General features: G+C 38.1%; 2 protein-coding genes across 8 annotated transcripts; both read right to left on the reverse strand.

The window, feature by feature from the left end:
* Positions 1 to 1,608: 1,608 nt before the first annotated feature.
* Positions 1,609 to 7,513, reverse strand: LOC104715846 (uncharacterized). The gene is made up of 4 exons (XM_010433219.2): positions 7,402 to 7,513; positions 7,264 to 7,317; positions 5,357 to 6,925; positions 1,609 to 4,148 (listed from the first exon to the last, which is right to left on the reverse strand). Exons 1-4 carry the CDS (start codon positions 7,511 to 7,513, stop codon positions 1,609 to 1,611), a joined length of 4,275 nt encoding a protein of 1,424 aa, XP_010431521.2.
* Positions 7,514 to 10,220: 2,707 nt separating this feature from the next.
* LOC104715847 (replication protein A 70 kDa DNA-binding subunit E-like) lies at positions 10,221 to 14,414 on the reverse strand. Of its 7 annotated transcripts, none has more exons than XM_087467086.1 (14): positions 13,912 to 14,090; positions 13,233 to 13,278; positions 13,019 to 13,073; positions 12,597 to 12,709; positions 12,185 to 12,458; positions 12,002 to 12,107; positions 11,805 to 11,929; positions 11,621 to 11,702; positions 11,429 to 11,546; positions 11,190 to 11,350; positions 10,991 to 11,105; positions 10,749 to 10,919; positions 10,560 to 10,675; positions 10,221 to 10,474 (listed from the first exon to the last, which is right to left on the reverse strand). In XM_087467086.1, the coding sequence occupies exons 5-14, from the start codon at positions 12,378 to 12,380 to the stop codon at positions 10,387 to 10,389; spliced, it is 1,278 nt and encodes a 425-aa protein (XP_087323212.1). In that variant the 5' UTR covers positions 12,381 to 12,458; positions 12,597 to 12,709; positions 13,019 to 13,073; positions 13,233 to 13,278; positions 13,912 to 14,090; the 3' UTR covers positions 10,221 to 10,386. The 7 variants fall into 7 exon arrangements, with proteins under 7 accessions (XP_087323212.1, XP_087323216.1, XP_087323214.1 ...); XM_087467090.1 differs by having other exon boundaries at positions 12,597 to 12,725; XM_087467088.1 differs by lacking the exon at positions 13,019 to 13,073 and having other exon boundaries at positions 13,912 to 14,094.
* Positions 14,415 to 14,445: the final 31 nt, after the last annotated feature.

Here is a 14,445-nt window from a genome sequence, read left to right on the forward strand (position 1 = left end):
GCTTCTGAAATGATTCTGTACTCTACTCTATAATATACTAGGTAAAATCCCACGCGTTGCGTGGGTTAGATATATTATTATTGTTTTTTGGGTATTTGATTGTGGCGATCTATTTTACTTTTTTCAAACAATTGTTGTTTGTCTTTTATATTCCAATAGGTTCCTTTGTTCTCAGTTGATTTACACTTAATATGGATTTTGGTTTCTAATAATCGTTTTTAATTATTTTTGGGATATATGTCGCTGTACTCTATGTCATATGGCTATTTTGTTACATATGCGGTGATTTTATTTGGTTAGCGAGTTTTGAAGACAACTAACTTTGTTTACCCAGTTCACGGACGCAACCGCTACATCTGGGGAGAGACCGACCTCTCAACGTCCACTATAACATGCCGGAAAATACCTCCGTCGTGGTTTACACATTAATGTATTACAGAATAGAGATACATCAGTTTGATAGTGTTGCTGTCTTTAAAGAAATCATATAATAAAACCTTGGGGAAACAGCTGGGGGGGGGGCCTGGGCCAGATTTCTCTGCATTTTCATCTCTTTCTCCATTTCGAGATTAAGTGGTATTTGACAAGTATGTAGTACTGTGTATTCCCCGAAGGAAAACAATACGTTTGTATATGTACAGATTATATAAAGTGTAGTCTTAATAAATTGAGCATAAGGATACGTTGGGTCTGCCCCATGGGAAGGATAGTTTCCTATTGCATTTTATTCCCCACATTTGATGGTCTTTATTCTCCAATCTTGAAGTTTTTGACCTCCGTTTAGGTGACTATCTGGTAGAGGGATTGGTTTCGTTAGTACTGAATATATTTTCTATTTACGGAATTTCAGTCTAAGTACATTATATTGTTATATAGGATACCTTTGTCTCATTTGGGATGCCTGTTCTCTCTTGCTGGTGGGTGTTGTTGAAAGCGAATGTCCTTACTCTCGTCTTCCGCATTCAATGTCCGTCATAGCTTCCTAGACAAACTAATAGAGTCTCCATAAAAAGGAAAAGGGAAGAGAAGATACATACCAGGTGTCAAGGTCTTTGGTTATTAGGTGGGGGCTCTCGTTTGAGTTCGTATCTTCAGCCTTGGTGAGGTCCTCTTTGGTAATATCTTCTGGCCGAAGATGCGGAAGGGCTACGCATTTCAAGTTTCACTGGAGTGAAAAATAAGTAAAGAAGAAGCAGAGATCAATGACAACATAGCTTTCTTAGAAATTGAGAGAATACCTTGCTGTCACCTATATGTGCTGGCGTCGTTGAATACTTCTTTGTATACAATGTTTTTAAGTGTATTTGTTGCCTCATCCTCCATGTTAAGGACCTTCAACCCTCCTTCTGATGTTACTCGTGATAGCACCACATACAACTGTCCATGACTGAAAACGGGTTTTGGCAAATATAAGCCTACTTGTTCCAGACTTTGATCCTGACTTTTATTAATAGTCATTGCGTAGCTCAAACGTAGAGGGAATTGTCGTCTTTTCAATTTGAATGGCCACTTCTGATCAGGTGGAGATAGTATTATCCTTGGGATGACCACCTTGTTTCGAACTGCTGTACCAGTTAAAATCTCTGCTTCAATGACTCTGGTCCCCAATCATGTCACTCTTAACCTGGTTCCATTGTAGAGTCCTTCTTTTTGATTCAAATTTCGTATAAGCATGACTGGAGACCCGACTTTTAGTTTCAAACAATGATCTGGCAAACCTGAGATTTTGAGTGAGTTTAAAAATTCTGCAGGGTATAGCAGTTCATCTGACTTGTTAGAATCCCCATCCTTCTCAATACTGTCCGAGCTCAAATATTCCTTTGCGTCGTCTGGGATTTTGTTTTGGAGAAACATATTCAGTTCGTGAGCAGTGTCATTCTTTGGTGTTAGAATGGCCCTCCTTGTAATGTACTCTTGGTCTAGATACGAGGACTCAAAATCCGAGTATACATCATCTGCTAATTGTGCAATATGTTTGTGCTCGTTTTGTAGAATGAGTGTTTTATTTACTTTGATGTCGTCTACCTCCTCGTAGCTCTCTCTCTCTCTGTTTCTTTTTGGCGCTGTTCCATCCCCAACTTGAAGAATCCACTGAGCAAATTTGATCTCTTCCACTTTCAGACGCATATTCTTGGTCAGGGTATAGGACTTACATGAATCCCACAGATATGATCTGTTTATTGTTGCTAAGACTGTGTCTTGATGACTGCCCCCTGGTATAACGGGTAGTATTTGACGGAAATCACCACCTAGTAATACCGTCTTCCCTCCAAAGATTTTATGCATTGCTTTGGGGTCATCTTCCGCTAGAAGATCCCGCATTGATCTGTCTACCGCTTCAAATGCAAAACGATGAGTCATTGGTGCCTCATCCCAAATGATCAAATCTGTTTTTCTTATCAGCTCAGCAAGCATCGATCCTTTTTTGATTTCACACATAGAATGTTCATGTAGGGTTATTGGTATCTTGAATCTTGAGTGGGCTGTGCGGCCTCCTTGGAGAAGCAAAGCTGCAATGCCTGAAGATGCAACGGGCAATAAAATCTTTTTCATTGCTCTTAACTTTGTTATTAATGTTCTGTATACGTACGTCTTCCCAGTTCCCCCTGGTCCATTAAGAAAGAAGAATCTTCCCTCTCCATTCTCAACGGAGTCCATCACTCCATCGAAGACCAATCTCTGTTCGTCATTCAAAGTCCCAAATAGAAGATCATGATCTGGTTGTTGTTCGTCCTCGTCGTAACCTTGCTCTTCCATAAGATATGAATTACAGAGCTCTTTCATCATCTCATTGTCTGGCATTGGCATATCGGGAAAATCTGATAGTGTTCTGTCGTGTTGCTGCAAGATTTTCTCAATCTCTAGCAATGTGTAGTTCTTTAGCTGCTCCTCCCTGAGGTGTAGTTTCGTCAGTTTCAGTTTCTTCTGTTGCGTGTGCTCAATATCATCCGCCATATATCGCCAACAGTGGTTCCACAAATTCAGTGGACTACTAACAAAACTGTAGATCAAGAGTGTCTCAAAGAGACTACGCAGCTGGCATGGGAAACCCCACTGATGAGTTTTTTCTAATGCTTCTACCCATTCTTTATCACCATCAAGCATACCCCTGGCCAAGCATGCACCTTTGAAGTCTTCGTAAACTATTCCATCGACAGTTAATATGTCATCATAACTTGTTGGTCCTATGACGACGCCTAGAAGAAGTCTCATGTAGTACAGCTCACCTACTGTTGGATGGATGTTGACAATCCTCCCGATGGTGTGACCTTGCTTTCTTCTTGTCCACGTTTTTGCGGTTATATTCCACACATACCATTGAGGGAATTGAGCATATGTTAATGTACGTGCGAAAGGGTCTGTTTCGTTCATCTTCATCCACTCTGTGAACATTGTTCTGTCAATCCCAGGGCGTGCGATTACACTGTCAAGACTTTGTTCTGCACTATACGTCACCGGTTGTTGCTCCCGTAAATGCAAGGTTAGGCGTTGAACGGCTGGTTTGCTATAATGAATGTCGAAGGCAAAGATACGCCACATCGCCTCACATGCTGATAGATAACGGCATTCTTGATACTTTCTTATCTCGTCTACGTCTTCATTTTTTGGGTTGCTGCTACCATCTCCTCCGGAAGAACCTTTAGTCTTCTCTACAACAATGGTCGCCTTGTCAACTCCTTTGGTCACGTATTTGAATAAATACTTTATCGCCTCTGTTTTGCAACACCACTCCACATTGATATGACACTTGTACTTCTTAAGCAATTCGAGATTATGTGGGACAACAAAACGCTTATCTAACTTTGTTCCCCCTTTAGTAATGTAGTTCCTCGAATCATGCCGACGTCGGTAGGTGACAAAACCTTTATCATCGAACTCTGTTTGACGTGTGTATGGCTTTGGGAAACCTCTGGTGCATATCCCATTCTCAGTGCATGATAGATTTGGGTTATCTTTGCCACATGGTCCATGGGTCATAAACTGCTCAACCAATTTATATCCTTCAGGGTCGCTGCTCTCATCAGGGATCTCGGCGGTAATTATTTTGTCTATGTCTGTATTCGTGGGAGTCCTCAAATCATCTTGTAGCCAGACCAAGATATGCGCATGAGGCAAGCCCCGCTTCTGAAACTCTATGGTGTATACAACTGCAATACAATAAAGAGGAGCTTTAGTAATTTTTGGAGATGAGATTTAACGAGTATATAGATTGTCAAACCTGCTGCTTGTCTAACATATTACTTGAGGGATAAGGAAGGGAGTATAGTATAACTTTGTTTAATCCAATACTGCAAAACCTCTATCAAACATCTCTTAGAGGAAATGCAGAGATATTTTATTTTATTTGTAATAGGAATGTAGTCTTTCATTTAAAAGTAGTAGTCTTTTAAAATCATTGGATGTTATAAAATCACATTGCTTTGGTTTTAAAACTGCAGCTTAGTTTAAAATCATTGTATTTTAAATCATGAACTGTAAATTATGGACCATTGTAACCTACATATATATTAGGATTCTTATTATTTGATTGTTGGCAATTTTGTTATTAGTCAAAATGTAATTTGTGACTCTTTTAGTGTCAAATAAATGGTATTTGTTCATTATTTTAAACCATTTAAGTATCTTAACTTTGTTTAGATATATATAAATTGTGACTTTTTAATTGTTACAGGAATAATATTTGTCCAGTTCTTTAAATATTCTTAGTATCTTAACATATTAATTTTGTGTTTCTATTTTTTTTATTGGGTTTGGGGTTTGTTCAACTTATAACTTTTTAAAATCCATTACTCTAATACCTCTGTCAAACATCTATTAGAGGGAATGCAGAGAGATTTTATTTAATTAGTAATAGGAATGTAGTCTTTCATATGTTAAAAAATGATATCGTTTTGGTTTTAAAACTGCAGCTTAGTTTAAAATCATTGTATTTTTAAGTCATGAACTGTAAATTATGGGCCATTGTAACCCACATATATATTAGGATTCTTATTATTTGATTGTTGGCAAATTTGTTATTAGTCAAAATGTAATTTGTGACTCTTTTAGTGTCAAATAAATGGTATTTGTTCATTATTTTAAACTATTTAAGTATCTTAATATATCAAGTTTGTTTAACTTTGTTTACATATATATGAATTGTGACTTTTTTATTGTTTCAGGAATGATATTTGTCCAGTTCTTTAAATTTTCTTAGTATCTTAACATATTAATTTTGTGATTTAATTTTTTTTTTGGGTTTGGGGTGGTATTTTTAACATATCAAAAAATGTAAACCACTTCATTGAGAGACATTGAAGGATATATAATTTTTTTTTTGGGTGAATGACTATTTGTTTTAGATTTAGGTGCTTACTTGATTTTGCCTCGCCGAAGAATTCCCCTTCCCAAAGATCAGCCACGAGAGATTCTAACTTCATCTTAAAAACACAGGATTCAAGATCTGGCCGGTCGTTGGCCGTAAAGTTACCGGATCGTTGAAGATGTTCTTTGATTTCTTCCCAATTTGGGTTCGCCGTCATGGTGATGAATAAGTCTGGGTTTCCAAAGGTTCTACAAATTGCCATCGCGTCATGGTAATTCTGAGCCATATATCTTGGGCCTCCGGTGAAAGATGAAGGGAGGATTATTCGGCGTCCCACTTTCATTGCATCACTGTCCCCTCTGTCAATTGCATCACAGATGTTGTGGTAAACATCAGCCCTTAAGGTTTTTTGGTTTCGCCTGTACCAGCCCATCCTCTCTTGTTCTATTGCCATATATGCGTCTACGGCGTATTGATGGAGTAGACGTCCAGACCTGACGAGAGTGGTACCTTCTAATAGTCTTGTCTGTATTTGATAAGCGTAGAACTCGAGCATGGTCACACATTTCCTTTTGATAGCCTTCTCTGTTGTTGTTGCGTATGGTATATCTGGGTGGTAACCATCTTCGCCGTATGGGAACAATAGAGGGTATTGTAGAGCCATGTAAAGTGGGTGTAGCTCGGTTATTCTTTGATGGTTATCCGATTTAAGATGGACGATGACATCCCTACAGCCTGTTGTGGAAGATAGATCACCAACAATAAGTCCAGCTATTTCATCGGAGGTAGGCAGATCATATTGTTTCCCTCTATGCCTTTGGGCCACCAATCTTATAGACAACTCTGTTGGTTTTTGAAGCTCGTATCGATCTCTGGCAGCTCTATAAATTGTTGTGAGCACACTCGTGCTATCAAGCATCTCCATCAATCCAGTTACGGTTTTCTCATCAAGGGAAGTCGATGATTCAGTTCTGGTGACCGAATTTACTCTGTTCTTCACTTCATTGGCAGTGTCAAAAATATACATCTGAGAATACTTTGTTTCCTCGCCTGCTGCAGGTAGCATAGAACCAAGACGATGGCAGTTTTGGCCGTGAACTCTGTAGGTGTATGGTCTCGGATTCTTGTTAACAGACTCGTCTACTTTGGCTCCCGTAGAGGTATATGCAAATGCCGAGTTAGCCACTCTTATATTCTGGCGGAAATTGGCAGATGTTTTAAGCAGTCCGTCTAGAAAGTCAGGTGTGTCCTTCACTTTTGGTAACTTCACACGTCCACCATGGCAACAAAGGGAGAAGGTTAATTTGCTTTTGTCTTTGGTTCTCTTTGTGCTTTCAGCATGCCACATCAGTGCACCGCAGTGTGGACAATCAACCAAATCGAATGAGGGTGGTTGGCGACGGCGCCTTTTAGCTGGAGATGCATGTGTAAGAATATTGAGTGGTTTATTTGAAGAAGTAGACATACTCCATACATTGAAATTAAGCTGACCTTTTTTCTGGCCATTTGTGATTGCAGGTTTGGCCGCCTGACGTTTCCTGCCTGTTAGCTTTGATGCCTCTTCTGATTTTGTTCGAGATTTGAGGGGCCGTGGTTTTGAGCCGGATGACTGGCCTAATTCTGTTTAGAAGCTAAGTACGTCAGGAAAAAGCACAGGGCAATATGGAGCAACTTATCTCAGGTAAATGTTCTGTTTTATTTAAGTTAATGTATGAATTTGCTCATTGTTAAAGCTAGAGTAGGAATTCAACATAGCCCCTTAGTTGGGGTATGAAAATACCGATTTTCCTTAAGGATTACCATATGTTGTTTTCCCACCAATTGATCTCAAATTATCCACCTCTTTAATATCATTGGTGTCTGCATTTGTAAGACAAGTGTGTTTGCGAGTTTTAATGGCGTGGAGATTAGTAGGGCATTGTTTTAGCTAATTGAGATTTTGTGTGATAGAGTCTTACTCGTAGAGCCTGCTGGAGTTTTGTCTTCTTTATGATTTCTCTTTGGTGGTTTACCTAATTCATAGATAGATCAGGTACAAAGCAAGTTACGTAAGTGGGAACTATGGAAACATATTTTGTAGTCATTATGAAGCCTACCTTTTTTATGGGTTCTGGAAGTAGCACTGCTTTTTGTTTGTAGTTTGCGTCTATTGGTTTTTTTCTGGGCAATGCTGATTTTCCTTCCTTCTCTTGCTCTCTCAGCATCCATGGGTGAGACCGAGGGAGTGTTTGATTTCATTTTCCTTCCTTTTCCGTATGTTGTTTTTTCCCTTTGTTTTTTTTAGTTTGGAAATTATAAACATGGGATTGTATGGGCTCTAGGACAATGAAGTTAAGAAGAAAGTATGCTGAAACTACTTTAAATTTTGTAATAGCCTCTGACCTAAACAGAGGAAAACATGGCTTATGAGTATTTATTAGATTTGATTACTGTTTCATATTTCAAATCTCCTTAATTATGGTCGTAGGGTTAAATGTGGAGGCTACATTTTAGGAACTGTTTTGGTTAGACTTTAATTCTTGCAAGTCATTCGTTTAAGAGTTTACCTGTGTATATTTGATATCAAGTATTAGGCGGGCGTCACTTGGTCTGCTGACTTTTATTTGCTTGGGACGGTTTTACAATTCGAATATTGCTCTTCTCTGTTTTGTTAATGTGTTTGGATTTAATCATGCATTCAGTTTCTCTTACCATAGAAGAGGGTGATCGTTTGGTTGTCATTGGCTTTGTGATTGTATGTTTTCATTGTCATTGGTTTCTAAACTCAGTGAGTATTTGATTTGATTTCTCAACAGAGAGTTTGTCCTTTTTAAGGACAGGGGATTTTAGTAAGATAGTGACCAAATATTGACAAAATATTGACTTGTATAGTGTTCTGTTTTATTGGAAAATTAAGCGACATGATTTATTGCATTAGAAATTGTTAAGAAGCTTAAAGTATTTGTCTTCTACAAGTTGGGCATGTTGGTATGCGACGTAACCAATCTGTAATACACTCATGATGATATTTGTGATTGCATTGTAGAGTGTTTATGGTTCTTTCCCCCTGTAGTTCTTCAAGACATATTGAACATACCCCATCTTCTTCTTCTGGCGCTTGTGTCTGTGTAATTTTCAGCTCCCCTATTAGCACTTCCATATCTAGCCTTCTCGATGCATTTGGGTTGTTATCTTCAATCTCCAGAAAGACTTCTATTTGTTGTGTAGTACCCTCTCCTAGTAATCCAATTGTTGAGTGTATAAAGTCTGTCAAAATATTGGTTAAAGTACCTGATGTTGCTTCGTCAATATCATGAAATGTGAGGTAGAAGTTGGTGATCTCTTTGAAATGATTGTTAGTGGGATGTAGGATTTGCTCATTGGTGAACGGGATGGTGTAGGTGATGTCGATTTCTCCTCGACGTGGTCTTGAGAGTTTGAGATGGAGGTTGTTTCGAGGATTTGTTTCAGTTGGAATTAGAGCAGAGTACATTGCATATAGTATATATTCCATTGCTTCTCTTTTTATGTGAGTTGTAAGTGTTTTCCATGTTTGGGTTGTTCGTTTTTATACTGGTGCATAGTGCATTACTCTCATTTTGGTTGCCTCATTTGTTATTTATTTTGGGCTTTAATATTGGTATTCAATTCCTTGTTGCCGTTGTGAGTATTTGTCCAACCTTTGGTCTGTTTGTAACATAATAGTACTTAAATGTCATTATTGAGATGGTTTAATTGTTCACATGAATCGTGTCATTATTGTCTTCTTTGTACTATAGTTTGGCAGCCACCAACGTCTACATTTGGTGTGTTCAAGGGTTCTATATAGGATTTGACTTTCAAGAGGAAAACGTTTTTTCACAATGTGAGATATCAGCCTTCATTATTGTTGACTAAAAGATACTCTCTTTATTTTATTAATGAGTAGTAAATGTATGGATATTTGTTTTAATAGTACAGATTGTTTCAATAGTATAGATTGTGTAAGGCCTCTATATATTCCTCCAATATCGGTTTCATTTTAATTAGTCCTAAAAGGGGTGTCAACTAATATGGGTCATGTTTCTGAGCTTACACTGACTTTTCATGTACCAGAGATGAAACTGTGTTTCATTGATGGTGATGACGATAATGATGAATCTATGTTCACGGCTTGGTTGAAGTTGAATAGGGACAACCCACTTGCGAGAACGCTCACCTATGAGGAGATACCAGGCCGTTTTACTTGGAACAGGAAAGAGAAGCGTTTTATGCCCAGGAAAAGAGGTTTTCAAAGAGGGAGGATTGGACATGTTCCGAGAAACAGAGGGGAGCTATTTTTTTTAAGAATCCTTCTAGGTGTAGTGAGAGGACCTACATGTGATGAAGATTTGAAGGAGTTTGAAGGTGTTGTTTACAGAACATATGAAGAAGCATGTTTGGCTCGTGGAATCATTGAATAATGTTGTTGTTTTGTCCTAAGTTGAGGTTTATGCTTGTATGAGAGACTACAATTGTTGTGTTTCCTTTTTTTATCTAATAACAGTATAACGTTCTCCCAGTTTTTATACTCATGTTCTCAATTGTTATGTTCCCATGTCTTCTCGTTTCTCTCTGTTTTTGTATTTGTATTATGGTGTTATAATATTTAAAACCATACTTACAATTGTTATGTTTCCTTTCTAATCTAATAATAGTATAATGTTCTCCCAGCTTATATATCCTTTGCCAATTGTAGTGATGCGGTGTGTTTTTGGAATCCCCATTTGTCTATTTGCGTTGGTTTCAAGTAGAGGTTTTGACTGTGGTTCTTATGTCGTCTATTTGGTTACATTTACCTTGATTACTTGGTGTTCTTAATTAAAATTTTGTATTTGTATTATGGTGTTATAATATTTTAAACCATACTTGTTGTTTTCAATTTGGAGGTCAGCTATGTTTTTGGGAACCTTAAATATGAAGCCAAATTTTAGGAATTCGAAAAGTACTAATAAAGATCTCAAAGAAGTGGATAAAAGAAAGGACAAAGTTTGAAACAAATGCTGAAATTGTTGAAAATAAACTGCTGTTGAAAGAGAATGGGACGTTGGTTCCATTTTTTATTATGCTTCAATGAAAGGGTGCTAGACATCATCTTCCAAGGTAGGATCAGATTGTCGGCTACTCACCGTATCGTCATCAGTGTCTCCAATAACCTTATTTTTGTTCTTCCTGGACATTTGGGGGCAAAGTAAGTGAGGGAGGAGATTAAGCGCAAAATATAATTTGCAGTCATATATATTATGTAGAAAATCACCTAAGAGGACGATGCTTCTTCGACTGCTGGCTGACATCACTGGCCTTCTCGCCTTTTGGATTACATGGCACTAAATCAGATGCTTTTCCTTTGCTACTTCCTGGAGGTGCAGGCCTCTGTGACATATTGAGACTATTGAATTGGGTCCACAGAAGGTAGTTAGCTATCAGAGAAGAAATAAGATCATACCTTCTTCACTGCTACTGCTGGAGGTATCTCAATTTGGGCGACAGCAAAACTCTGGTACTTAGCTGTGAAATTGTATTCTCGCACTTTAATGCAGAATACAAAGTTCCTGCCAACTAAATTTTGGATTTCTTTGGGGACTATGAGGCCACAAGCATCATTCTGAGCTACATTCTGTAGTGAAAATATACGATTAAGGTCTCCTGTTCTGACTACGAAACCCTAATAAATTGAAGTTGCCTTACATTTTTCGCAGCCAAGGTAGATGCACTTGATTTGAATAATTTCTTAGCCGGTTCGTCAAAGAGTACAAAAGTAGAGGTTTGGCACTCATCTTCAACAACAACTTCAATGCGATATCTGAAAGTAGTAAAATGCATAAAGAGTGTTATATCAGATACATATGAAGGTACTAAAACACGTGTGTAATAATCTACTGATTACCTAAGCCGACCAATAGCCGTATCAGAGTCACATGCCCCACCACATATGAGTGTATCACCTGAAGTTTCCATTTTCTTAAAGCAAGTCGTACATGATATGAAGAACCACCCACTGCTTAAAATCAAGTCCACAACCTTTGCCTTACACCAGAAAAGTTTCTCCTGGCAGAAAAAATTAATTCAAATAATCAACTTTCTTGGCAAAGAAAAGGGAGGATACATGATGGGAAGTGGGATTACCTTCCCGCTTTGTTCATCAACATAAGCAAGGATTTCAGAGATGCTTTGGACGTCGCCAGGAGCAGACATGGGCGCTGGGTTTTCAATGGTGGGAATTAAATCTTTTTGGTAACAGGGGCTGCATATGAAAAGGTAAATGCAATAGTTAGTTTATATGATGAGGGTACCAAATAGGTTGAGAGATGAAACTACCTTTTACGGAATTCCTCTGTAATGTTGTTTTCAACATTCCAAAAGAATCTGGTCGAGGCAGTGGCGTTGAGATATAGGTCACCTTAGATTTTGTTGCAAAGGAAAGTGTGAGTAATAATTAAGGGTGAAAGAGTATATCACATTTAAGAGTTTGTATCAAATAAAGGCAAGGAAAGAGACATACCACGCAGGTTTTTGGGATTCACACCAGTGACGATTACTACAATAGGCTCTTCTTTTAGGAGAGCAACATCTTCACGGACCTTAGATGCTTGGTTATCCCAGACGGAGACATAAGCGGTGTCACCACTACAGATGAGAAAACAGTGGTTAGTCTCTAGGCAGGCAATGGTAGGTATATAGAGCAGCTTTGGAATCAACCTGTCAAATACACACGTAAGAATCAGGTTCGACGTAGTCTTCGGTGGAGTTGTGGTTTCGTCGACCTTATCGGCATTCCGAATACATGACACTTGGGCTACAATATCTACGGTGAAATGAGTGAACAACATATTAGCAGGTTGTATACAAAGCATATATAAATCAAATATATTTTCATTGTACCTGGTAACATCTCTCCTTTACCCACCAAACTTTGGATGTCCTTGTAGTTCCGAGTGCAGAAATACTCCAGGGGAATAGAGTATTCGTCAGGGTCTAGAACATCCATTGAGGTGTGATCATTGAGTAAAATCTTGTACGCATGGTCAGAGAGGCGGTATGAATTTGGTTGCTTCCTGACATCGAAATTAGTAATCATGAAGAGGCAGCCATGTTTGAGTGTAGATCGAAACTTGTGAAGATGCCGTGGGTGGATAGATGCTTGTATAACATTAGCCTAAAATAAGGAGTTTGGATTAGATTTACATTAACATGAAGGATATTAAGAGGGAAATCAAACTGAATCTAGAAATAAACACTAAGGAATTAAATAAAAGGGCAAAAATGATCCTAATTTGGAAAAAAAAAACAGAACCTCCTCATCCAGAAGAAGACACTCCACACTCAGAAGAAGATTGTTGCGTTTGAAATCACGGGCATCCCAGAAATGAAGTAGACGGATGACTATGGTAGGTGTGTCTAGGGATTCTGAAATTTCATCGAGCTTGAGATAGGTGAAAGTTGGGCTATCTGAAGGAGAATCTTTCGAAGACATTCTTTTTAAAAAAGGTCGGAGGTAGGGTTGTTTGTGTTTTTATTTTGATGAGGTATGGAAGCAAATATATATATATATATATATATATATATATATATATATATGTTAGAAGGTAGGGCTTCAAATTGGGAGGTAAGTAATTAGTAACTTATGGTAGAAACGTAACGCATCACAAGAAATAAAGAGAAGGCTAAAAATCAGGTAGGTAATTAAGTAAAGGCATATAATCAGGGTGGAATTACCTTCTATGGCATGTAAACAAATATGGGATGGAGGAAAACAGAGAGGCTAGGCGACCTAACATGATTAAAGGCATTAAGTAAAGGCATAAAATCAGTGTGGAATTACCTTTTATGGCATTAAACAGATATGGGATGGATTTTGTGGTTAGAGGATGGAATTAATCTTAATGGGAGGCAAAAACTAAGGGCATTTCAAATTTAAAAGTTCACCAACCTGGCCTGCAGTGTTGAAATATTCCTAACCACCGAGTCCCAGCAACCTGCAGTTAGATGGGAGGAAATAGCAATAAGAAGTGGCTAGTAAAATAGCAGAGACGATAATTAGACACCAAGGAAATAAGAAAATTGTAAACGGTATAACTCTTAGGGGACCATAACTTGAAGAAGAGAATTAGAAAATAACAGAACAATATTATAGGTTTGCTTCCTAAAATCTCTATTTGCTTTTGCTCTATTTGACAAACATTGAGGGTGGTTCCAACTGGGAAAATAACCATACCAAAGTGTGCTAAATAAGACAGTTTCTGTAAAACAAATCACACATATAACAACGGGTGATACCGGAGAGTAAAAGAGGAGAAGATCACTATCGTGATGATACAGAAGCAGCGGAAAACGGGTGTAGGTCTTTCTCTGTCAACTAAATACGGAACAATGGATAACAATTCATTTCGATGTACTAAGCTAGGACGACCTATGACTCTATCTCAATGGTCCTTCTCGGACAATTAAAAACACCCATAAATCTAAGACGAATGGTTAATTATTCATACTTAAGAGGATCCCACACCCTACATCACATATACCAAACACAAGTTTATCTTTACAACCTAATTAAAGTAGTAAGGTCGGGAGAATTCTATGGTGAGTTGCGACTTCGAAACATAGCTTACCCGTACAAAACTTGGAATTACGAGGAGTTGATGTTTGAATCTGGGCTTCTTTGTTTAGAAATTGAGGAGATCGAAAACGGCGATACGCCGGAGGTGAAGAGAGACAGTCGGGGAAGTAAGACATTCGGGAAAGAGAGTAAGCCGGATACGGGTTTCGAAATATTTGAGTCCCATTAACCAACCTCCAGCCCATTACGAAATTCATGATATACGGCCCGTTATGTCGGATAAATTTTTATCGAACGAAAAATTGAAAAGGTGCCACGTGTCGGGTGGAGGGAGCTCCTCAAAGGGTGTAACCCTACTTTATTATATTAGATAGTTACAGCTCTATCCTTGTACTTTTTTCGAAAAAAAGAACTATTATCTTGTCGATCTTTGTGTATATTATTAGGGGATACTAAAAAATCTTGGAGACAAGTGAATCCTTTTTGGAAATTATAACTTTGAACTTCAACTCAAAAAACTTACAATATCAGGAAACTAAACTTATATACAGTTTCAACAGAGAATCGTAGAGGTACCTCGTTTATA

This window comes from Camelina sativa, chromosome 9 (assembly GCF_030686135.1).
Source record: "Camelina sativa cultivar CO46 ecotype springtype chromosome 9, ASM3068613v1".
Taxonomy (NCBI): domain Eukaryota; kingdom Viridiplantae; phylum Streptophyta; class Magnoliopsida; order Brassicales; family Brassicaceae; genus Camelina; species Camelina sativa.